Source organism: Oncorhynchus gorbuscha, linkage group LG12 (assembly GCF_021184085.1).
Source record: "Oncorhynchus gorbuscha isolate QuinsamMale2020 ecotype Even-year linkage group LG12, OgorEven_v1.0, whole genome shotgun sequence".
NCBI lineage: Eukaryota > Metazoa > Chordata > Actinopteri > Salmoniformes > Salmonidae > Oncorhynchus > Oncorhynchus gorbuscha.
Window position 1 is genome coordinate 63,285,228 of NC_060184.1, and position 26,381 is coordinate 63,311,608.

The 26,381-nt window shown below is 43.2% G+C and overlaps 1 protein-coding gene across 5 annotated transcripts in view; it reads left to right on the plus strand.

Moving 5' to 3' along the window:
• neto1l (neuropilin (NRP) and tolloid (TLL)-like 1, like) overlaps nucleotides 1-26,381 on the plus strand; it is a 203,474-nt gene that overhangs the window by 155,969 nt on the left and 21,124 nt on the right. For all 5 annotated transcript variants that reach the window (XR_006830765.1, XM_046292563.1, XM_046292566.1 and 2 more), the window contains exons 7-8: nucleotides 8,483-8,711; nucleotides 20,721-20,834. Coding sequence is in view for 4 of the 5 variants with exons in the window: in XM_046292563.1 (XP_046148519.1) it covers nucleotides 8,483-8,711; nucleotides 20,721-20,834 (343 nt within the window). In the remaining variant the exon portion in view is untranslated. The remainder of the gene's footprint in view (nucleotides 1-8,482; nucleotides 8,712-20,720; nucleotides 20,835-26,381) is intronic.

Genomic DNA, 26,381 nt, shown 5'->3' on the forward strand with positions numbered 1-26,381 from the left:
GATCAACATCATCACGGTTTAATACATGAGACCAATCCAAAATTCCAAGTACTTCTACAAAACGTTATTTTGAATATTGTTTCATAGACCTTCATGTATTTAAATCAAATCAAATCGAATTTTATTTGTCACATACACATGGTTAGCAGATGTTAATGCGAGTGTAGCAAAATGCTTGTGTTTCTAGTTCTGACAATGCAGTAATAACCAATAAGTAATCTAGCTAGACACTAGACATCCTGGTCCGTGATGGGGCTGGTTTTCTTTTTGTAATCCGTGATTGACTGTAGACCCTGCCACATACCTCTTGTGTCTGAGCCGTTGAATTGAGATTCTACTTTGTCTCTATACTGACGCTTAGCTTGTTTGATTGCCTTGCGGAGGGAATAGTTACACTGTTTGTATTCGGTCATGTTTCCAGTCATCTTGCCCTGATTAAAAGCAGTGGTTCGCGCTTTCAGTTTCACGCGAATGCTGCCAACAATCCACGGTTTCTGGATTGGGAATGTTTTAATCGTTGCTATGGGTACGACATCTTCAACGCACGTTCCAATGAACTCGCTCACCGAATCAGCGTATTCGTCAATGTTGTTGTCTGACGCAATACGGAACATATCCCAGTCCACGTGATGGAAGCAGTCTTGGAGTGTGGAATCAGATTGGTCGGACCAGCGTCGAACAAACCTCAGCGTGGGAGCTTCTTGTTTTAGTTTCTGTCTGTAGGCAGGGATCAACAAAATGGAGTCGTGGTCAGCTTTTCCGAAAGGAGAGCGGGGCAGGGCCTTATATGCGTCGCGGAAGTTGGAATAGCAATTATCCAAGGTTTTTCCAGCCCTGGTTGCGTAATCGATATGCTGATAAAATTTAGGGGTTCTTGTTTTCAGATTAGCCTTGTTAAAATCCCCAGCTACAATGAATGCAGCCTCCGGATATATGGATTCCAGTTTGCAAAGAGTCAAATAAAGTTTGTTCAGAACCATCGATGTGTCTGCTTGCTCACACGCAGCATCTGATGGGGGGAATATACACAATCACGGCAAAAACACGGGACTGTGATTATAATACAAGGAAGAGAATTCCTAATCAGGGGAAAGGATCGGGAACAGGTGTGGTAGATATTATGGAACAGCTGGCAGCAGGAACGGAACGACAGAGAGAAGAGAGAGCGAGAGAGTCCAAACAAGACCAGCAGAGGGAAACGAATTTGATTGTGACAATAAATGACAAACATGAATTCTAAATCAGGTGAACAGAAGGACCCATTTATTACCTGGCTCTAGTAGCATTTTGGATTTCTTATGGGTTCAGTAGGTTACCATATGATCTCGTAAACCAATATTTAAGACTGATAGACGTTCTCTTGATCTGATACAATAATCAAATCCAAAGTTGATTTACTGTCAATACACCCGTGTTGGCTCAACAATCAGTTGTTTTAGACCAAATAACTGATTAAAGATATACAGGGCATTTACTAGTGTACTTCTCTGCGGTGATAACTGCACATTTCTATTAATATTGCCAAGAAAAATTAATTCTCTATCAGCCAATACATTGTGATCACAGCAATTAGATTCAAGTAAATCATAGAAATGATTCTGCTTAGGAGGCCGATAGCTCACACCAACAAGTATAGGACGACATTTAGGAAGAAGTATATCTACCCATGTAACCTCAAGACCATCCATTTTCAGACCTGAACGAGGGTTAAAATGCACATCATTCCTTGTAAAAACACACACGCCGCCACTGAATGCCTTCAGCGGAAATAACGGAACCGAGAAAAGTAACGGAGGAGACATGTTTCAGCCTTTACGGGCAATTCTATGAATGCTATGACCCGGTAGCTCAACCTCATCGTCCTCAATTGACCCATCGAGCCATGTCACAGTCACAGCAACTACTGCAGCCCCTGTGTTAGAAGCAAGAAGTTTTAATTCCTCTAATTTCGGCAGCAGGTTCCGTGTGTTCACATAGATAAAATGAAGTCCTCTCCGATTGAAACAGTCAAACATGTCATTTTCTGTGCCCACTGCAGATACATCGACAATCTCATCTAGATTGCACTCATCATTCCTGCTTGTGTTCTGCATCCCAATGTTTGGCATTGCATTTAAACAGCATACATTTAAACAGCATACATTTAAACAGCATACCTTTATACAGCATACATTTAAACAGCATACCTTTAAACAGCATACCTTTAAACAGCATACCTTTAAACAGCATAACTTTAAACAGCATACATTTAAACAGCATACATTTAAACAGCATACATTTAAACAGCATACCTTTAAACAGCATACCTTTAAACAGCATACCTTTAAACAGCATTACTTTAAACAGCATACATTTAAACAGCATACCTTTAAACAGCATACCTTTAAACAGCATACATTTAAACAGCATACATTTAATCAGCATACCTTTAAACAGCATACCTTTAAACAGCATACATTTAAACAGCATACCTTTAAACAGCATACCTTTAAACAGCATACATTTAAACAGCATACCTTTAAACAGCATACCTTTAAACAGCATACATTTAAACAGCATACCTTTAAACAGCATACATTTAAACAGCATACATTTAAACAGCATACATTTAAACAGCATACATTTAATCAGCATACATTTAAACAGCATACATTTAATCAGCATATGTTTAAACAGCATACGTTTAAACAGCATAGCTTTAAACAGCATACCTTTAAACAGCATACCTTTAAACAGCATACCTTTAAACAGCATACATTTAAACAACATACCTTTAAACAGCATACCTTTAAACAGCATACATTTAAACAGCATACCTTTTCACATAAACAGCATACATTTAAACAGCATACATTTAATCAGCATACCATTTAAACAGCATACATTTAAACAGCATACATTTAAACAGCATACCTTTAAACAGCATACATTTAAACAGCATACCTTTAAACAGCATACATTTAAACAGCATACATTTAAACAGCATACATTTAAACAGCATACCTTTAAACAGCATACATTTAAACAGCATACTTTAAACAGCATACATTTAAACAGCATACCTTTTAAACAGCATACATTTAAACAGCATACATTTAATCAGCATACCTTTAAACAGCATACCTTTAAACAGCATACATTTAAACAGCATACCTTTAAACAGCATACCTTTAAACAGCATACATTTAAACAACATACCTTTAAACAGCATACCTTTAAACAGCATACATTTAAACAGCATACCTTTAAACAGCATAGCTTTAAACAGCATACCTTTAAACAGCATACCTTTAAACAGCATAGCTTTAAACAGCATACCTTTAAACAGCATACCTTTAAACAGCATACATTTAAACAGCATACATTTAAACAGCATACCTTTAAACAGCATACCTTTAAACAGCATAGCTTTAAACAGCATACATTTAAACAGCATACATTTAATCAGCATACCTTTAAACAGCATACATTTAAACAGCATACATTTAATCAGCATACATTTAAACAGCATACATTTAAACAGCATACATTGTAAACAAGCGAAATGTTACTTTGAGACTATAGCTTCATCATATGACAAGGGGTTGATAGCTCCACACATTATGTGAACGAACAAATCACAAATGTCACAAGCCCCCGCTTTTGAATTCTTCCTTACGGTCTTACCACAGTTTGGGCATGGTTTTTAAGATTGCTTTGTGGTGTTTGGGGCAGGACAGGGGTGTACATCGACACAGAGTAGCAGGCAGACACAAGGTAACAAGCAGATTGTTGGAATTAACACCGGTCTCAGGGGCGCTGCAGCGTTTCCTGTGTACCTTTACCGAGCGGCTCAGCTGTTCCCGTAGGAAAGGTGATATCAGGTGCTGGTAAAGTTGTTAATGGCCGAAGTTCACAATATCAAAGTGAAGATTTCCATCCACGTCTTTCGGTGTAGGTGGAACGGGAGTTTGGGATCATCTCCATGTTTGAATTGTAGAATAAATCAGAAACGCAAGAAGAGCAAAACTTCTGGCTAGAGCCATAATAGTGTTAAAATGTGATATAGAAACAAACAATACTGATATACAAACAAACAATTTACCCACTGAAGTCGGTTACGACACCTATCTCATTACTAGCTCAAAGTAACATGTGGACAGGGAGGCGCTTTGGGATTAGCTAACTAATGTTGTGTGGGATGACTTTATTTGAATGGTCACATCTTTTAATTGGTCATAAACTGACATTCGTTGTTTTAACTCCTAGTGGCATGAGAGAGAGAGAGAGAGAGAGAGAGAGAGAGAGCAAAGTGAGTTTCTCACCTCTTTCTCTCGGTCTCTCTCTATCTTACACACACATGAACACACATAAACACACACATACTCAAAAGGCATAAAAATATGTAGTCCATTTCCACCTCAAAGAAGCAAATTGGTCATAAATTTACTTTCGTTGTATTAATTCCTAATGGCATGAGAGAGAGAGAGAGAGAGAGAGAGAGAGAGAGAGAGAGAGAGAGAGAGAGAGAGAGAGAGAGAGAGAGAGAGAGAGAGAGAGAGAGAGAGAGAGAGAGAGAGAGAGACAGACAGACAGACAGACAGACAGACAGACAGACAGACAGACAGACAGACAGACAGACAGACAGACAGACAGACAGACAGACAGACAGACAGACAGACAGACAGACAGACAGACAGACACAGAGAGAGAGACACAGAGAGAGAGACACAGAGACAGAGAGAGAGACACAGCTCGGCATTCAACACCATAGTACCCTCCAAGCTCGTCATCAAGCTCGAGACCCTGGGTCTCGACCCCGTCCTGTGCACCTGGACTTCCTGACGGGCCGCCCCCAGGTGGTGAGGGTAGGCAACAACATCTCCTCCCCGCTGATCCTCAACACGGGGGCCCCACAAGGGTGCGTTCTGAGCCCTCTCCTGTACTCCCTGTTCACCCACGACTGCGTGGCCACGCACGCCTCCAACTCAATCATCAAGTTTGCGGACGACACAACAGTGGTAGGCTTGATTACCAACAACGACGAGACGGCCTACAGGGAGGAGGTGAGGGCCCTCGGAGTGTGGTGTCAGGAAAATAACCTCACACTCAACGTCAACAAAACTAAGGAGATGATTGTGGACTTCAGGAAACAGCAGAGGGAACACCCCCCTATCCACATCGATGGAACAGTAGTGGAGAGGGTAGCTAGTTTTAAGTTCCTCGGCATACACATCACAGACAAACTGAATTGGTCCACTCACACTGACAGCGTCGTGAAGAAGGCGCAGCAGCGCCTATTCAACCTCAGGAGGCTGAAGAAATTCGGCTTGTCACCAAAAGCACTCACAAACTTCTACAGATGCACAATCGAGAGCATCCTGGCGGGCTGTATCACCGCCTGGTACGGCAACTGCTCCGCCCTCAACCGTAAGGCTCTCCAGAGGGTAGTGAGGACTGCACAACGCATCACCGGGGGCAAACTACCTGCCCTCCAGGACACCTACACCACCCGTTGTTACAGGAAGGCCATAAAGATCATCAAGGACATCAACCACCCGAACCACTGCCTGTTCACCCCGCTATCATCCAGAAGGCGAGGTCAGTACAGGTGCATCAAAGCTGGGACCGAGAGACTGAAAAACAGCTTCTATCTCAAGGCCATCAGACTGTTAAACAGCCACCACTAACACTGAGTGGCTGCTGCCAACACACTGTCATTGACACTGACCCAACTCCAGCCATTTTAATAATGGGAATTGATGGGAAATGATGTAAATATATCACTAGCCACTTTAAACAATGCTACCTTATATAATGTTACTTACCCTACATTATTAATCTCATATGCATATGTATATACTGTACTCTACATCATCGACTGCATCCTTATGTAACACATGTATCACTAGCCACTTTAACTATGCCACTTTGTTTACTTTGTCTACACACTCATCTCATATGTATATACTGTACTCGATACCATCTACTGTATGCTGCTCTGTACCATCACTCATTCATATATCCTTATGTACATGTTCCTTATCCCCTTACACTGTGTATAAAACAGTAGTTTTGGAATTGTTAGTTAGATTACTTGTTGGTTATCACTGCATTGTCGGAACTAGAAGCACAAGCATTTCGCTACACTCGCATTAACATCTGCTAACCATGTGTATGTGACAAATAAAATTTGATTTGATTTGATTTGACAGAGAGCGAGAGAGACATAGAGCGAGAGAGACAGACAGACAGACAGACAGACAGACAGACAGACAGACAGACAGACAGACAGACAGACAGACAGACAGACAGACAGACAGACAGACAGACAGACAGACAGACAGACAGACAGACAGACACAGAGAGAGAGAGAGACAGACAGACAGACAGATAGACAGACAGACACAGAGAGAAAGAGAGACAGACAGACACAGAGAGAGAGAGAGACACAGAGAGAGAGAGAGACAGACACAGAGAGAGAGAGACAGAGAGTGAGAGATTTTTCCTCTCCCTATCTATTCCACTTATCTGTTGGTTGAAGCCGAGCTGACACTGCAGGCTCCATTAGTTTTGTGCTTCTGTGCCGTTTGTCAGTTAAAGCGTTACCTTTCCCTACCACGCGTCCCGTGTCGGCAGCTCATTAACGCTAATGATGGTAGGCGTTATGCGCAGCGGGCCAGAACGGCAGCTGTGATTGGCCAATCTCAGTCTGATGAACGAATGGCAGGCTCTGATGCTGGAGATGTCAGGAAGTGTTAATCTTACAGTGAAGAGCTGCTATGGGAAAGGGTCATTATGAAATATGTGGTTCATATTTATAGACAGGGATTCAGACTAACTGAGATTGGTCAGGCTGTTATGTGGAAGTGGAAGTTGCGGTTATAACTAGGGGCCTGATTTTTTACTGATCACAAGACCTAACCAGGAACAACTCTGGCGCCTTAGTGAGAGTCCATAACTAGTGCCTGGAGTTTTTCCTGGTTAGGTCATACGCGTAGGGAAAACTCTATGCCCTTTGATCCTTCTGTGAGACAGGATCCTCATTATCACAATATGGTTCATATTTCAACGGTCTGGCTGGCAGTGATGTGAGAAGGTAACAAGTTTGTTTCTTGCTTTATTCCATTGTTATTTGTGTGATAAGGTTCATCACAAATTTTCTTTGAATTTTTAATTTTACCTTTATTTAACCAGGCAAGTCAGTTAAGAACATATTCTTATTTTCAATGACAGCCTGGGAACAGTGGGTTAACTGCCTTGTCAGCTCGGGGGTTTGAACTCGCAACCTTCCGGTTACTAGTCCAACGCTCTAACCACTAGGCTACGCTGCTGATTGTCTGTAGACAATCCGCCAAAGAGAGACAGGAAGACTGTGATGTGTTGACATGCCTTACAATCATACTGTATGAAGCTTAGTGAGTGAACCGTTGAATGATTCATCTTCAACTTCTCTGATCTCTCAGTAGTGCTGAGTGTGATGACTGCGGTGGTGGAAAAAGTACCCAATTGTCATACTTGAGTAAAAGTAAAGATACCTTAATACAAAATGACTCAATAAAAAGTGAAAGTCACCCAGTAAAATAATACTTGAGAAAAAGTCTAAAAGTATTTGGTTTTAAATATACTTATGTATCAAAAGTAAAAGTATAAATTAGTTCACATTCCTTATATTAAGCAAACTAGACGGAACCATTTTCTTGCATTTTTTATGAATTACAGATAGCCAGGGGCACACTCAGACATCATTTACGAAAGAAGCATGTGTGTTTAGTGAGTCCGCCAGATCAGAGGCAGTAGGGATGATCAGGGATGTTCACTTGATAAGTGTGTGAATTTGACCATTTTCCTGTCATGCTAAGCATATGAAATGTAAAGAGTACTTTTGGGTATCAGGGATAAAGTATATCATTTTCTTTATGAATGTAGTGAATGTAGTGAAGTAAAAGTAAAAGTTGTCAAAAATATAAATAGTAAAGTAAAGTACAGACAACCCCAAAAACTACTTAAGTAGTACTTTAAAGTATTTTTACTTAAATACTTTACACCACTGGATGACTGTAGGTTTTGTAAAGACACATGTTTGATCTACGAGAGCCACAGACATGGATGAGAAAACCTAAGAGCTCCTCTCAGTGGGTTTGAGTAAGTTTATCATGGTTTGATTGAAGTAAATGCAATGACTGTGACCTTATTCAGGCAGTTCCATTACAAGGCTTGCTGCTATATCAGTGACTGAATGATGATGTGACGACTGACAGTGACACACCTACAGCCTGGAGGAATGACTAAACACTTCTTTCTCCCCCTTCCTCATTTCTCCTTCTCCCTTTCTCATGACATCTCTATCCCTCATCCTCTGTCTATCTTTGTCAAACGCCTTTGCTATTTTTCCTTCTCCATTTGTCCTTTATTCTATTTTTATTCCACCTCTCCTTGTCAAATCCCTCCCGTTTCCCTTGTCTCTCTCTCCTCACTCTCCTCCACGTCCTCTCCACCCCAGATCTACCTGCGTTTCCTGGACTATGAGATGCAGAACAGTAATGAGTGTAAGCGTAACTTTGTGGCGGTGTACGACGGCAGTGCGTCCGTAGAGGACCTGAAGAACAAGTTCTGCTCTACGGTGGCCAACGACGTGATGCTGGTGTCCACCACGGGGGTGATCAGGATGTGGGCCGATCAGGGAAGCCGTCGGAGCCGCTTCAGGATACTCTTCACCACCTTCCAAGAACGTAAGGGACTGTTGATAGTATATGCATATGCGTTCACACACACACACACACACACACACACACACACACACACACACACACACACACACACACACACACACACACACACACACACACACACACACACACACACACACACACACACACACACACACACACACACGTGCACACACACACACACACACACACACACACACACACGTGCACACACACACACACACACACACACACACACACACACACACACACACACACACACACACACACACACACACACACACACACACACACACACACACACACAAATATCCTCTTCAAGAAGCCATACAGTAAAGACATTTACTGGAACATTTTTTACATTTATTTCATTTTATTTGACCTTTATTTAACCAGGTAGGCAACAATTGTGACCTGGCCAAGGTAAAGCAAAGCAGTTTGACACACACAACGACACAGAGTTACACATGGAGTAAAACAAACATACAGTCAATAATACAGTATAAACAAGTCTATATACGATGTACATTGGGATGGGGGAGGGTACAGATCGGGTGCATTAATGTCCCCCACCCCCACCTCTTATACTGGACCCCTAACCCTACTACGTCTGCAGCGTTACACAGAAAATAAAAACAACCCAGCCGCAGTCTATCTTTAGTGGCGGCTATTAAAGAAACACGGGCGTGGTCGATTCATCAGCTCGTTTATGGCCGTGTCCATTGAGAGAGAGAGAATGGGCTTGGGCTAAACCGCTGTGGGCAGAGGTGCAGTCTAAGGATCTCATTTACTTTTATGAGCGTTTAAACAGCTCCTCGTGACTGGAGAGGGAACGTTCCATTAGGGAGTGTATCAGCCACAGGGCTGTTACACTGCAGTGTTAAAAGGGGATGAACGAAGTATCAGAGGTAGGATCTTCATTATCTGGCCATTCGTGAATGAAAATATGTACAAGGATTAATCTTGTTTTAACCATCGATCCTAACCTGTACCCTTAGGACAATACCAAATGGGCACACCACGTCATTTCAACGTGGATAATTGGGTAATATTTGGTTGAAACGTTGATCAATGAGAATACAACCTGTATTCATTCACTAAAAAAAGCAGCCAAAAGTTAGTTGAATTTCTAGTGTTATCACTACACTTTAAACCATCTAAAAGCACAACCAAATTCCAATGGAAATACAATGTCAGATAATTGTTTTTTTATATAACAGATGAATATGTTATCACTGTGCTTCATCGAAATAGCAGAACCAAGTGACTAGGATTGAAGTTGAGATTACATTAAAAGTACATGGTGTAAGTGTTCAATGCCGTTTGAGATTCTGTGCAGATTATTAAAGCAATTGTGAAGATCTCCCCCTCAACTGGCCTACCTGGTTAAATAAAGATGAAATAAAATAGAATCTCCCCTGCAACAACCTATGCATGTTGTAGGATTACATAATAAGAAATGTACCGTATAGTTACAGTAACCTCAAAGTGTTATTCATTTTAAGGGTGAATGTTACATTAGTTTGTAAGGTGTACTGTATTTACTGTATTACAAAAGTCATATTGAATTGTGTTTGATTGACAATGCAACCATATATCAACATTTAAAGGAGATGTACTGCTTTGATCTGAGCTAATTATCTGATCATCTGAGCCACTGGCTTAATCCCAGTCCTTAACTTTGGTTGAGTTGGAAACGTGAATCCAACATATCATTTGTTAACGTGTTGACAAATTAATAGGCGATTTCTTGTATTTAAAAAGTTATATTTAATTGTCAATGCAACCAAATGTCAACATTTGAAGGAGATGAATCTTCTGCTTTGATAGTTCCATCGGTGTCTTTAATTACAGTTTGTCTACAAATGAATCATTGTTAATAATATGTTGGATTCATGTCTCCATCTCAGCCAAAAATGTAAGTTAAAGAATAACACTAAATCAAATCAAACTTTAAATACAGTTGGATTTGATTTAGTCCTATTCTTTAACTTAGATTTTTGGGATGTGAATCCAACATATCAATGATTAATTTGCAGACAAACTGGAATTAAAGCCAGAGTAGGTCAGTGGCACAGATGGAACTATCCAAGCAGAAGATAAATGTCTTTCACATGTTGATATTTGGTTACGTTGACAACCAAACACAATTCAACATCACTAAATATCATTACATTGGAAATCAACCAGAGCTTGAAACCCTCAGCCTATTGTATTGTCTATTTTTAGTTGAATTCTGGGTTGAATTGAAACAAAACCTGTTGATGACATTACAATTGCTATATACACTAGGTCTAGAGAGCATCATTGAGGATGTATGAGAAATATACTATGGTCACATTTCCACGTAGATTTTCAAATGATGTTGATACAACATTAATTCAACTTGTTTGTGCCCAGTGGGTAGCTTATGGGCTCACTGCTTGCTCACCAATGCTGTCCTTTGTAATGTGGACATCTAGTGAGTGCCTAAGTCTTCTCACCCTGTTCATGATCCATTCATAGGGGAAACGCTACAGTACCTTAGACAGACTGTCTGAGTCTGTCTATATGAATGTGGTAGTGATGGCATGTCATTCACACCATTCACATGCAGCTGAGATTCTTCCTTGGAATGATGTATTACAGTAACTGAACTATCTTGGCGCGATAGAGAGGCAGTGTGAGGGGGAGAGAATGAGTGGGGGAGAGGGAGGAGAGCAAAAGAGAGAGAGAGAGAGAGAGAGAGAGAGAGAGAGAGAGAGAGAGAGAGAGACAAAGTGAGTACTCACTGAATCTCAAAATGTGCTTTTCCCCCAGAAACCATAGTATTCACATCCCCTCTCAATTCTGTTTGAGAGCTTTCATAGCTAACACGCACGTACACAGACAGAACACAAACACAGAAAGGAGAGATAGATATATACAGGGGTGAAAGTAAACCAATACGGTCCAGTAAGGCGTCCCGGCAAAAAGAAATAGTGAGGGTACGCCGTACTGGTAAAACATGAGCCTATCTCAATAATTCAACCAAAATGTCAAGGAAACTGTAGACTATTACAACATTATTTATCATGGCCGCATGTCAGCAGCATGACAAATGAGCGAATGGACTTGAAAACGGGTGGTATAGGCTACGCTCCAAAATGCGTTGTGGTTCAAGGAGAACACTGACATATTTTCAAGGCAGAGATGACTAGCCGAGACTGACGCACACAGACAGCTGAAGACGCATCAATCCAGGCTAGTGCAGACATAATGACAGTCGCCGAATATCATTACATTTTTTGGTGTTTTAACAGATATTTATTTCCATTTATCAAATGGCGGCTGTACAGAGCACTGTTTTGCTGCTGGAATTAATTTGTGGGTAATGGAACGTACCTGAGTAGCCTACATGATGAGCCTTTGATTGTTTGACAATCAGATTAAAACATCATGACTGGTTGTGTTTATGCCACATTAAAACATAATACATTTTAGTTAAGTTAAACGACTTCTAGGCCCAAAGAGATCCTATTAAATTAATAGGGATTGTATATGTCACTCTATGACTAGGCCCATTTTGTGTGTGTACACATAGGAGGTTCCCTGTACCATGAAGGAAGGACATCTACTTTCATCCCTGGATATACACACTAGAGAGAGAGAAACACAGACACCCATCTCCCATTGATTGAGTAGTTTAAATTGACAGGGGAGAGAGGTTTTCACAGGGAGGCCATTGTACTCCTGCTGAGGATGATAGGGGGGATAGAATGGAGGATGACTCAGTGGCCCGGCTCAGTGTGAACGAAAGGCACTGAACTCTCCTTTTAAGGTACTCTCTCTCTTTCTCTCCCTCCCTCTCGCTCTCTCTCTCTCTCTCTCTCTCTCTCTCTTTCTCCATCTCTCTCTCTGTCTCTCTCTTTCGCTCTCTTTAAATACACATACAGATCTGCATCAGTTACAAGTGTTAGATTGGTTTGCATGTGTTTGTGAGTGTGTGTGTGTCCGTGTGTGAGTGTTTAATGAATAGGCAGTGCAGTTGTTTGTGTGCGAGTCCGTTTCCTCTTTGTGAGGCCAGGATGTGCCGTTTCCCCGGCAACACTGCTGCCTAAGTCAATCAACCAATGCCTAGCAATACTCTGATCCAGAGCTGCATTCAGAACTGCAGAGCAAAATCATCAATATCATTTAAACATGCAGGTACCACCAGGCAATATGCAGGTACACAACATCTACTCAGCAGATACTCTCTTTGAGCTGCATTCCCAACCTCTGTGCAACTCCGTCTAAACAGGCTGGTACACCAACTGCCAACCAACTACGAAGGTCCATAGATACTATCTGGCTGAATAGGTAAAAACCTAAAACAGCACACTCATGACTGAACACTCCTTACACACTCTTTGCATATTCTGACATCCAGAAGAGGCAGAGAGACAGAATGATGAACAAGAGAGAGAGAGACATTCCTGTTATTACCCAGCATGCAATTATACCTAGGGTGGGAGATGTGTGTGAGCGACAGCAGAGCTGTCAGCCTCTTCATGCCTCATCAATTCCTAGAGTCCCCTGGGACGTATAGATCTACATCCTCAGTGGCTTCTCTTCACATGCCAATCTCTGCATTCAAACAGACATTGAGATGTCTGAGATCTGGCGTTTATGAGACAGCATATGTATGTAGACATATGGGTCATCCACATACAGTGATTGTCTTATACATTGATTACTTTCCTTTTTTGCAAGGTATATAAACCTATAGACATACAGTATATCAATGTTTGGTTGATTTGTGACTGGGTACAGTTGAATCCATATGTTGTATGCTTAAAGCCACTATATAGATGATCTGGAAAACATATGGAAAACATATGCATATACTGTAGGATCATTCAGATGTTGTCTGGGGATATCAAACAAGGATAAGTATATATATATATATATACTTCTCCTTGTTTGATTTCCCCAGACAACATCTGTTTAGTCACCCAGCATCTATAGACATTGTTTTTCTCCTTCTGCTTCTCAAGACATAGGCACTAATGTGGTTTCCCAACAGTAAGGCTCAGATGAACATGGCAGTGTTGCCATTGTTTATAAAATGCCGAAATAAACACCGATATCACACTCACAAACTGAAATCCTACTGTATGTGTGTACATTATACAACTGATTATTAAGAGTGCCTAAAATATCACATTTATCTATTCACTGTAGGCTACACATGAATTGCAGCAAATGAGTTCCTGTTTCAGGCATGTCTTTGGTCAGGTTCACGTGGGTCAAACAAAAACACCCTAATGATTGGTTGACAATAGAGTCTCCCACAATGCAGGTGATGGCTGCAGGATGAAGCTGGTGGAGAGCAACTGCATGATTTCTGTAAAGTTCATGCAGTCGACCTGTAGAAGCAAGTTTTATCCACAGAATGCAACACACAATGGTCCCCCACTTGTCATCTTCTCGAATACATCCATTGTCTATTATATTGACAGGATAGTCAAGTGACCGCTCTAACAATGGAAATACAGTACAAGTCCTCAAAGATAGAAGGCAGGCGGGAGGAGGCAAGATCGTATGGGACCAGTCTAGCCAATGAGAGGGCAGATACGCATGTGAACAACTTGCCATAGAGATAGAGGACTTATCTTTGTATCTGTACCATTATAGGTAGCCTGGCAGGTAGGTAGCCTGGCAGGTAGCTTGGTGGGTAGGAGCATTGTGCCAGTAACAGAAATGTTGTTGGATCGAATCCCTGAGCTGACAAGGTCAAAAATCTGCCATTATGCCCCATGAGCAAGGCAGTTATACCACTGTTCCCCATTAAGGCAGACCTACGCACCTCTCTGATTCAGAGGGGTTGGGTTAAATGAGGGAGATGCATTTAGTTGTACAACTAACTAGATATCTCCCTTTCCCTATAGTGTCTGTGACAGCATTGACATTCTAAAGTAGAACATTTTCTTATTTTTCATTGGCTGATTGCTCCCAACTTATAGGAATCCCCACCCAGTTGACTACTTTAAAATGGTGGAAGCCCTCAATGGCAATGTACATGCTAAAACAGGTTATAGCCATGATGAGTGTCTCTGTCTATCTATCTCAACTCCAATATAAAGTCATTTAATTTTCGAAGTTGCCGAAATGCTACGTGTGTCCACTAATTTCAGTGCATTCGTAACAGCCTAACCATTACGAAACTTAAATTTGATAAACTAAGCCTCACATACCAAATTTGACATTCTCATTGAACTCCATACAAAAATCCCTCACATCGTGGGCTTATTTTTGTGGAAAGACTTTGGGCTGAGTAAAACCTCTCGATTCTCATCTTCCTCTCTGACCAAGCTTCCATTAAAAATATGTTGTTTTATTGCAATTAGACCTATGTTTTTGAAGTTCGTATAAAGTGCTCCTCTGCAGCAGACTGAGCTAGAGGACCTCCGAGCTTTCAGTTGGAGGTCTAGTGTATTTCATCAGGCCACTTTATTATTATTTAATTTATGCCTGGGGCAGTGGGGGGAAGGCTCCTGGGTGGGGAAAGGGGCACTTTTTTATTACAAAATGTCTGGGAATGAATTTGGCTGCAGATGAGTTTGGATCCACCTCTTCATAAAGTCAGCTGTGGCCCTGTGGAGCAGTGGGAGGCTACTGAGTGTCGTTGGGAAGGTGAGGGACAGCACCTCCCCCTGGTGGAGAGAACTGGCACTGTGTTCAGGAAGAGAAGGCTGAATAAAGTAAGCCCCAGACACTGACCTACGGACAGTCCTGCATTTGGGCCCGAATGGTTAAGGTTAGGATTGGAGAGGCCTGGAGAGGCCGCTTTAAGGGATGTACTGGTGGGAGTGTTGGGGAAAAGGGGAGAGAGGCCGTTGGAGGCAGACCTGGCACTCAAGAGAAGACAGGCTATGTGCACCCTGCCCACAAAATTACGTGGAAACTGAGCTGCACTTCCTAACCTCCTGCCAAATGTATGACCATATTAGAGACACATATTTCCCTCAGATTACAAAGACCGACAAAGTATTCGAAAACAAATCCAATTTTGATAAACTCCTATATCTATTGGGTGAAATACCACAGTGCGCCATCACAGTAGCAATATTTGTGACCTGTTTCCACAAGAAAAGGGCAACCAGTGAAGAACAAACATCATTGTAAATCCAACATATATTTATGTTGATTTATTTTCCCTTTTGTACTTTAACTATTTGAACATCATTATAGCACTGTACATAGCCATTATATGAGATTTGAAATGTCTCTATTCCTTTGAAACGTTTGTGAGTGTAATGTTTACTGTTCATTTTGATTGTTTATTTCACTTTTGTTTTTTTATCTATTTCACTTGCTTTGGCAATGTAAATATACGTTTCCCATGCCAATAAAGCCCTTTAAATTGAATTGAGAGAAAGAGAGAGAGAGAGAGAGAGAGAGAGAGAGAGAGAGAGAGAGAGAGAGAGAGAGAGAGAGAGAGAGAGAGAGAGAGAGAGAGAGGGAAGAGAGGGAGATACGTAAGAGGGAGAGGGAGACAGAGAAAGAGAGAGTGAGAGGAGATAATTCATTCTAATTTGAGCTGTTATTATTCCCCTGGGATCAGTGCAGAGATGAAAACAGTCGTCCATCATTCAGGTAATTCTGCCCAACCTTGAGCCCCTCTGTATCAGACAGCAGCCTGTTTTAATGCCCAACGCAATGCATTATTTTCTGTGTGCGTGCGAGTGTGTGAGTGTGTCTGCGTGTATATGCGTGTGTGTGCGTGCGTGCGTGCGTGCGTGTGTGTGTGTGCGTGTGCGTGTCTGTGTGTGTGCCTGACCACTTCCCCATCCACAGCCAGTAAATAATCAATGTTTAAACACAGCCATCCATTATGTTCACCCATCCCACATTCTAATGAGTTTCAACAGTAGACAGGGAGGATGTAGTGTGAAGTGCTGCTTCTACCAGTCTTCATGCTTCACTCCTGATGAATGGCATGACTTGGGGCTAGGACTGATATGAAATCATCATGCACTAAACCAGAACGTGCATGTCTAGAGTAATTGAACATAATGTATATGTGGTGGACTTTACTGCATTTTAATAGTTTGCTCTTATCCAATGTGCACTCAGGAGTCAGCTGTAGCCCTTACATCACTACCCTCTGTACCCACTGAGTCAGTGCTGGGAATATTGAATGTTCAGTTTAAACTATACCACTAGAAACAGATTACTGTTATGGTGCAATAAAGATGTATTAAATCCCATTGAATTACATCTGATTGAATGGATGAAACTGTCTTGGCTTGGTGTAGGCGTTTGATTAGTCAGTAGGTCTGTTCATTACACTGTGGAGGCCACGGTAGGCCAGTGCATTAGTGTGATTAAGAGGGGAGGTGTCTCCTGTCTCTGAAAGTCACCTTGCTTGTTTAATTACCGGTGTGGTGATGAGGCTGCTAACACATTACCTGAGACTCTATAATTGGATAACTCACTTCCTTCTGCCTCGATGGCTCTGTCACTCTCCAAACATCTCTCTCTCTCTCTCTTTCGCTCTCTGTCGCTCTCTCTCTTCTCCTCACATCTCTCACTTTTATGATCTCTGTCACCGCCTGTTGTCACGAATACAGCTATGTGTCACACTTGCTCGTACACAAGCACTAATGGATAGACATACACACACGCACACCGTTCATTCCCTGCCAGTATCAACACACAGTCATAACTTGTCTCTTTTAACTTTGTGCATATCTCCGTATTGGCATCGATGCATACATAGTGTGAACATTCAAGTTAAGTTATGTATGCATACAGTATCTCTGGCCCTGGATTCAGGCCTGGATGATTACAACATGTGTTAGTCTGACATCTCCAGCATGTCAACGTTTTCTCTCCAGGTGTTTCCTTTCCCGTGTAGTTAGATAGATAGCTTTAAAAGGAACACTCCCAGAGAGATTACTATGCACTGCCTTGTCTCATCACATTTCAGAAGAGGAGGAAAGATGAACATTTATGAAGAGCAGATGGGTTCAGGGCTGAGTAATGCGCCTCCAAATTCACCCAAATCTGTAGCATCATAATACTATACCAGGAGCGCAACTGTGATTTTAGAAGTGGGGGAGGGGGCATAAAATTTTTTGGGGCATCTAAAGTTCATTTCCTGCAATCTAATACGATCCAGGGCCCTTCTAGCCGTCTCTGTTTAGAACAACAAAAAGTAAGCAAGAATGCCCACAGTCATCAAGCTAGGTAAGATATCATTGTTGAATATGTTTAAGTGATTGATAAGACTGATCAATAATACTAGATCAATGATAATTCAATAATCATTATTGTGTTGCACCTTTAACCAATAACCAAATGAACAACAAGTAAAGTACAAAGACGTAACTTTTGTTTGTCTTGATTATGACATCCTATATGTAACTTTTCAGCCAGACCACCAGGCCAGCCCGAGCTGCCTGCGAGCCCGAGCCCCACCAGTCTAGTCAATAACTCCACCCTCTCCACAAAACAACTTCCTTCTCATCTTTTGGATAACAAAAAAGTTGAATAAAAACACACATACAACACACATTAGCACACAGAAATAGCACGTTCTCCATATAATTCACACCTAATAGTACTGTAGAGCTCTTCTTGCACACAACTTAACTGGGTCACCCCATCCTGCCCCTAGGGGTCCGTGGCCCTGCAGAGCCCCAAACACAACACACCCCACTCAGCTTTAAGATCTTAGTAAAAGATTCCTTATTGGTTTCAGGTGTGTTAGTCCAAGGCCAGAGTGACAATCAACAGTACAGCAGACCCCCAGGGCCAGGACTGAGCAGCCCAGCAGCTAGGGATTGCCTAAATAGGTATCCCCCCCGAAGTTTTCAATACAGACTCCTTTGTTCGTACAGTATTCCATATAAGGCATCCAGATCTTATGAAAGTTGCACAGTATACCCTTAATCTTGTAATAAATCAAGTCTAGTGATACATAACTTGACATTTCTGCCATCCATTGTGGGAGGATAACCAACCTGCATTTCTTAGCCAGCTATAAATGCTAGGTTACACAGATTATTCTGAGAACAGTCTCCAGTATCAACATTTCCAAACAAACAAAATTAGGGAGAAGGAAGAATCTGTAGACATGCTGAGATAAAATAAAATACTCTTCCAGATTTCAGACAGCATTCACAAGACCATAACATATGTAAATATGTCCCCTTTGGTGTTTTACACCTCCAGCAGAAGAATTTAATTTCTGGATGCATGATAATCAGTTTCACTGGCATATAGAATGTTCTATGGATGGTCTTAAACTGCAGTCATTTATGTCAGATTATATGAACATGACTGGACATTCTAAAATATCTATATCCATTCATCATCGTCAATAGCGCCTCCCAGGTCTTCCTCGCGTTTTCGTTTGACATGTTTTGTGTCATTGGGAAAAGCCTCTATCAACCCTTGATACAGTTTGGAAATCAACTTTAGATGTTTGTCAGACTGCCTTAAAGTAGTTTCAATCTTTGAAGCTTCTTCCTTATCCAGTGTTTGCTGCACAGAGAGAACAAAGTGTTGTTTGTATCTGCAAAAGTCCACCTCTGTGCTGTCACAGACTGGTCTTCCCTGGCTGCCTGATCCTGATGAGACCACTGTCATCATCTGACCCTGCTCGGATAAAGCATTACAAAGAATTACCTTGGTGTACATTTATAAATTATATTATCCAAGAATAGAACCAATGGTTCAATAATTGAAATGACCATTATTCCCAGATCCCAGACTAGAGCCTTCCCATCAACTCAAGATGGAACTTTGTATCATTGACTGATATTGTTAATATACTGCAAAATTCACCTGAGTGCCGTAGACTGGTCTTCCCTGGTTGTCTGACCCTGCAGGGAAATCTGTCACCATCTGATCCTGCTAAGACATGATGAGCACAGTGTTGTGTACTGACTGTGCACCATGAAAGTGAAGCTGTATAAACAGTAGAGCTGTTTATACAGAGTCAGTGTGAAAAAGTAGGGAATTAGCTAGGGAAACTGACAGATCAATAGGATTACATTGCTACACTGACTGATAAAATTCACATTGCACAGAAAAAACATCAGTCTTCAATTATTTGACCGCTGGTTCCATCATTTAATTCAGGTCTAGTGTAATTGAGGAAAAAATAATAGCTCAAGTTAGTGAGCTAGCTAGCTCGCTATTGTTAGTCAACTTTTGGCTAGCTCTAGCTAATGGTACATTATCAAATGTACTTCTGTTGAAACGGGACAAAACAAAGGCTACAAAACATTTCCATACACACAGCAGCTGTTAGATACTGCTACCTGACAGATAGCTAGCTAGAGTCCAGCTAGCTGAACTGGCTGTGGTAGCTACTAGCTAGCTAACTAGCTATCAGTCAACTAAAGAGTTGCCATTTTCTGCTCTGCTTGCTTTTACAACTCTGAGAAAAAGCGCAACACACACATTTCAGAATGTGGGAGGGGGGCTCTGATATTGGTTGATGTTGTGGATTATTTTTGCTCTATTTCTGATGCCATTGATTTTGTGTATGATCATAAATGGCTGTTTGTTGTGCTATACAGTACACTCCTTTCATATAAAAATAACATTCATCCTTGACTATTTTAACAAAGCAGATACTGCAGATGGAAACCATCTAATACATAATGATCACAAAATGGAGAGCCTCTGTCCCACAGTTGTTGAGCAATGTAATCAATTGATTCCTATAACCACAGGTACACCAAATACACCACTCTTTACCCAGCTGATACTTACTTAGAGCTGCATTCCCAACCTCTGTTTAACTCCATCTAAACAGGCTTGTACACCAACTACCAACCAACTATGAACCTTAAACAGAACACTCATGACTGAACACTCCTTACACACACTTTGCATATTCTGACACCCAGAACAGGCAGAGAGACAGAATGATGAACAAGAGATAAGTGGGAGGGGAAGGGAGAGAGTGACAGGCCTATTATTACCCAGCATGCAATTATACATAGGTTGGGATATGTGTGTTAATTGTTGTTCTGTCTCCTGTCATTGCAGCTCCATGTGAGGCGGATGCCTTCTTCTGTCACAGTAACATGTGCATCAACAACACCCTGGTGTGTAACGGCATTCAGAACTGTGTCTACCCCTGGGATGAGAATCACTGTAAAGGTCAGAGGTCAAACCCAGGCTCGGTCCAGAATGATCCACTCTTGATTCCATGCATAACTACAAACTGCTGGCATACTCAATCCTTTGGTCCTCATCATTCAACTGCATTCAGAATATACAGTTGAAGTCGCAAGTTTACATACACCTTGGTCAAATATATTTAATCTCAGTTTTTCACAATTTAATCCTTGTAAATATTCCCTGTCTTTGGTCAGTTAGGATCACCACTTTATTTTGTGGAATGTCAGAATAATAGTAGAGTGAAATGTAATGTGAAATGTCAGAATAATAGTAGAGAGAATGATTTATTTCAGCTTTTATTTATTTCATCACATTCCCAGTGGGGCAGAAATTTACATACAATCAATTAGTATTTGGTAGCATTGCCTTTAAATTGTTTAACTTGGGTCAAATGTTTCGGGTAGCATTCCACAAGCTTCCCACAATAAGTTGGCGGAATTTTGGCCCTTTCCTTCAGACAGAGCCGGTGTAACTGAGTCAGGTTTGTAAGGCCTCCTTGCTCGCACACGCTTTTGCACAAATTTTCTATAAAATTGAGGTCAGAGCTTTGTGATGGTCACTCCAATACCTTGACTTTGTTGTCCTTAAGCCATTTTGCCACAACTTTGGAAGTATGCTTGAGGTCATTGTCCATTTTTAAGACCCATTTGCTACCAAGCTTTAACTTTCTGACTGATGTCTTGAGATTTTGCTTCAATATATCCACATAATTGTCCTCCCTCATGATGCCATCTATTTTGTGAAGTGCACCAGTCCCTCCTGCAGCAAAGCACAACATGATGCTGCCACCCCCGTGCTTGACGGTTGGGATGGTGTTCTTCGACTTGCAATCCTCCCCCTTTTTCCTCCAAACATAACGATGGTCATTATGGCCAAACAGTTCTATTTTTGTTTTATCAGACCAGAGGACATTCCTCCATGTGCAGTTGCAAACCGTAGTCTGGCTTTTTTTCTGGCGGTTTTGGAGCAGTGGCTTCTTCCTTGCTGAGCGGCCTTTCAGGTTATGTCGATATAGGACTTGTTTTACTTTGCTGTTGTTCTGGGATTGATTTGCACTTTTTGCACCAAAGTACATTCATCTATAGGAGACAGAACGCGTCTCCTTCCTGAGCGGTATGATGGCTGCGTGGTCCCATGGTGTTTATACTTGCGTACTATTGTTTGTACAGATGAACGTGGTACCTTCAGGCATTTGGAAATTGCTACCAAGTATGAACCAGACTTGTGGAGGTCTACAATTCTTTTTCTGAGGTCTTGGCTGATTTCTTTTGATTTTCCATGATGTCAAGTAAAGAGGCACTGAGTTTGAAGGTAGGCCTTGAAATACATCCACAGGTACACCTCCTGTGACAATACAGAGGCGGATGCAAGATGCAAGCAACGATGGTTTAATGAATACAATTTATATCAGCAACAGGACAGACAGACTGTACTCAGATGGAATCCAACCCAGGGACTAGGGCTCATCCTCTGGTGATAGCGTGCTGAGAAATCCAGGGGAGTGTGTCCGGATGGGAAGGAAGGAGCACAGCAGATAATCCACACAAGGGCGGCGAGAGATGAGCACTGACACACGACACAACCTCCGGGAAGTAACAACGATCTGACAACAAGAAACACTGGTTACGGAACATATAAAGGGAAGATAAGTGGTTCCAGCTGGCGCAGACCATCAGGCCGAGATTGGGAACCACGCCCACACAAACACGGGAGAGAGAGAAGGAGAGAGAGAGAGAGAGAGAAAGAGAGAGGGAGGCAGTGGATTCATGAACCGTGACAATACCCCCTCCCCCCCCCCCCCTAGGAACGCCTCTTGGCGTTCCCAGGCGAATTTACCTGTCGATTGAAATCATCGATAAGGGAGTGATCCAGAATGTCCCTAGCAGGTACCCAACTTCTCTCCTCCGGGCCGTAACCCTCCCAGTCCACCAGGTACTGGAATCCCTGTCCCCTCCTTCTAGAGTCCAAAATACAATTGACAGAAAAGGTGGGTTCCCCATCAACAAGTCGTGGCGGCGGGGGAACCGGGACCGGCGGGTTAATGCGTGCCTGAAACACAGGTTTTATTTTAGACACATGAAAGGTAGGATGAATTCTCCTATATGCCGAAGGAAGCTTGAGCCGGACCGCCACCGGACTAATGATCCTGGTGACTCTGAACGGGCCGATAAATTTGGGGGCAAGCTTGTTCGAAACGGATCGGAGTGGAATGTTCTTAGTAGAAAGCCACACTCTTTGGCCAACGACGTATACCGGAGGCTTCGACCGGTGGCGATCGGCCTTAGCCTTGGTGCGCGCCCCCACCCGGAGAAGAGTCTCACGGGCTCTGCTCCATGCGTGACGGCACCTCTGGATGAAAGCGTGAGCGGAGGGAACAGTGACCTCGGACTCCGTACTGGGAAAGATAGGTGGCTGGTAACCTAAACTACACTCAAACGGAGAGAGACCCGAGGCTGCCACTGGCAACGAATTGTGAGCGTACTCAACCATAGAGAGTTGTTGACTCCAGGAAGAGGGATTCTTAGAAACCAAACATCGCAACACTCTCTCCAAATCTTGGTTGGCCCTCTCCGTTTGACCATTGCTCTGGGGATGAAACCTTGAAGACAGGCTGACCCTCGCTCCCAGTAACCTACAAAACTCTTGCCAAAACAAATTGGGGCCCCCTGTCAGAAACTACGTCCATCGGCAGGCCATGTAAGCGAAAGAGGTGATCCACGACAGTTACCGCTGTCTCCTTGGCAGATGGTAATTTAGGCAAGGGAATAAAATGAGCCGCCTTCGATAACCGGTCCACCACGGTCAAAACAACTGTCTTGCCCTGGGAGGGTGGAAGGTCGGTAATAAAATCTAGCGCGATGTGGGACCAGGGTCTCGAAGGGACCGACAGCAGTTGGAGTAACCCATCTGGGGGTCGATTAGAAGTCTTCCCAGTGGCACAAACCGAGCAAGCCAAGACGAAACTGTGAATGTCACGAGCCATCAGTGGCCACCAAAAGCGTTGCTTAACCAAAAAGCTAGTGCGGCTGACTCCTGGATGACACGCTATGTTGGAGCAATGCCCCCACCGAATAACATCAGACCGACACCCCTCCGGCACAAACAACCGATTAGGCGGGCAACCGGGCGGAGGCGTTACCCCTTCTAAGGCCGTTTTGACCCTCGATTCAACCTCCCATGTGAGTGTGGAGACCACTAGGGTCCCAGGTAGGATTCACTCAGGAGTGGATGGGCGTTCGGAATGGTCAAAAATGCGAGAAAGGGAATCGGGTTTGACATTCTTGGAACCCGGGCGATACGAGAGAGAGAAGTCAAAACGTCCGAAAAAGAGTGCCCACCGCGCCTGCCTGGAGTTGAGTCACTTAGCGGTTCTGATATATTCCAAATTCTTGTGATCGGTCCAAACTATAAAAGGTACCCCCGACCCCTCTAACCAATGGCGCCACTCCTCCACTGCTAACATCACTGCCAACAACTCTCTGTTGCCAAAGTCGTAGTTGCGTTCCGCAGGTGATAACCGATGGGAAAGGAACGCGCAAGGGTGCATCTTGTCGTCAGAAGAGGAATGTTGGGAAAGTACCGCACCTACCCCCACCTCTGAAGCGTCCACCTCCACCACGAACTGACGCGAGGGATCGGGAGCTATGAGGATGGGAGCCCAAACAAAGCGGCTCTTGAGTTTGGCGAATGCAGCCTCGGCTGTATCGGACCACCTGAACGTCACTCTGGGGGAGGTTAAGGCGGTAAGAGGAGCGACTGACTAAAGTTGCGAACGAAACGCCGGTAGAAATTGGCGAATCCCAGAAACCTCTGTAGGGCCTTACGGGAATCTGGGCTAGGCCAATCCACCACAGCCTTAACCTTGTCAGGATCCATGCGAATACCTTCAGTCGAGACGATGTAACCTAGGAATGGAACGGATTGTGCATGAAAAATGCATTTCTCCGCCTTGACAAAAAGTCCATTCTCCAACAACCTCTGAAGCACTCGTCTGACGTGCTGAACGTGTTCCTGGAGAGAAGAAGAAAAAAATCAGTATGTCATCCAGGTAAACATATATGAACTGATCAATCATATCTCTCAGTACGTCATTGACGAGTGCCTGGAAAACCGCTGGGGTGTTGGATAGCCCAAAAGGCATGACCAAATATTCGAAGTGCCCTCTGGGGGTGTTAAACGCGGTCTTCCATTCGCCCCCCCCCCTATGCGAACCAAATGATATGCATTACGTAAATCCAACTTAGTGAACACGGATGCTCCCTGTAACCTTTCAAAGGCTGAGGACATCAACGGTAAGGGATAGGTGTTCTTCACTGTGATGTTATTCAACCCACGGTAATCAACGCAAGGACGCAGAGATCCGTCCTTCTTCCCCACAAAGAAGAACCCCGCCCCCGCTGGAGAAGAGGAAGGACGAATGAATCCAGATGCCAGAGAATCAGAGATGTATCTCTCCATAGCCTCCCTCTCCGGAACAGAGAGTGAATATAACTTGCCTTTAGGCGGAGACTCACCTGGCAATAATTCTATTGCACAGTCATAGGGACGATGCGGAGGAAGAGAAGCAGCACGGGACTTACTGAACACCTCCTTCAGGTCAAGGTATTCAACGGGCACGTCAGACAAATCCACTGCCTCCTCTAGAAACACAGAATCAGACACAGACGAACAAGCAGACACTAAACATGACTCAAGACACTTGCTACTCCACATGGATATAGATTTATGAACCCAGTCAACTCTGGGGTTGTGTTGGGTGAGCCAAGGGTGGCCGAGAACTAATGGTGCAAGGGGTGAGTCCATGAGTAGAAATGATAGTGTCTCAGTGTGATTGCCAGAAGTGATGAGTGTGATAGGTTCAGTGGTGTGAGAAATGTTGGGGAGTTCTTGACCATTGAGAGCGTTGACGGATATCTTGTGCGTGAGTGAGTTGATAGGAATCTGGAGTTTGTGAGCGAGCTTGGTGTCCATGAAATTACCCTCTGCTCCTGAGTCCAGTAAGGCTTGGGTGTCGTGCGTGTGGGTGGCCCATCTTAGTCTTACCGGGAGGAGAGTAGATGATGAGGTCTTCTCTGTGGTGACACCACCCGATAGTAGCCTCATGCTTACTACCGGGCCTGATCTTTTACCGGGCAGGAGTGGATAAAATGGCCCGCTCTACCACAGTAGAGACAGAGTCCTTGGGATCTCCGCCTCTCCCTCTCTTCCCGAGAGAGGCGAGCTCTCCCCAGCTGCATGGGTTCGTGAGCGGTGGCTGAACTGGCCGTGTTCCCGCCGCTGGCATGCCAGCCCTCCGTGTCGTTATACGGTCTGTTAGGGCATGCTCGGCGGCCAATACGACTCAGACGAGCGTCGACCCTCAAGGCTACTTCCACTAGTCCATTTAAACTCCTGGGAAGGTCCAGAACATAAATCTCCTTCTGGATCCGGTCCTCCAGCCCATGCAGGAACATGTCCCACTGCGCCTCCTCGTTCCACTGACACTCTGTGGCCAGAGTGCGGAATTGGATGGAGTATTCCGATACG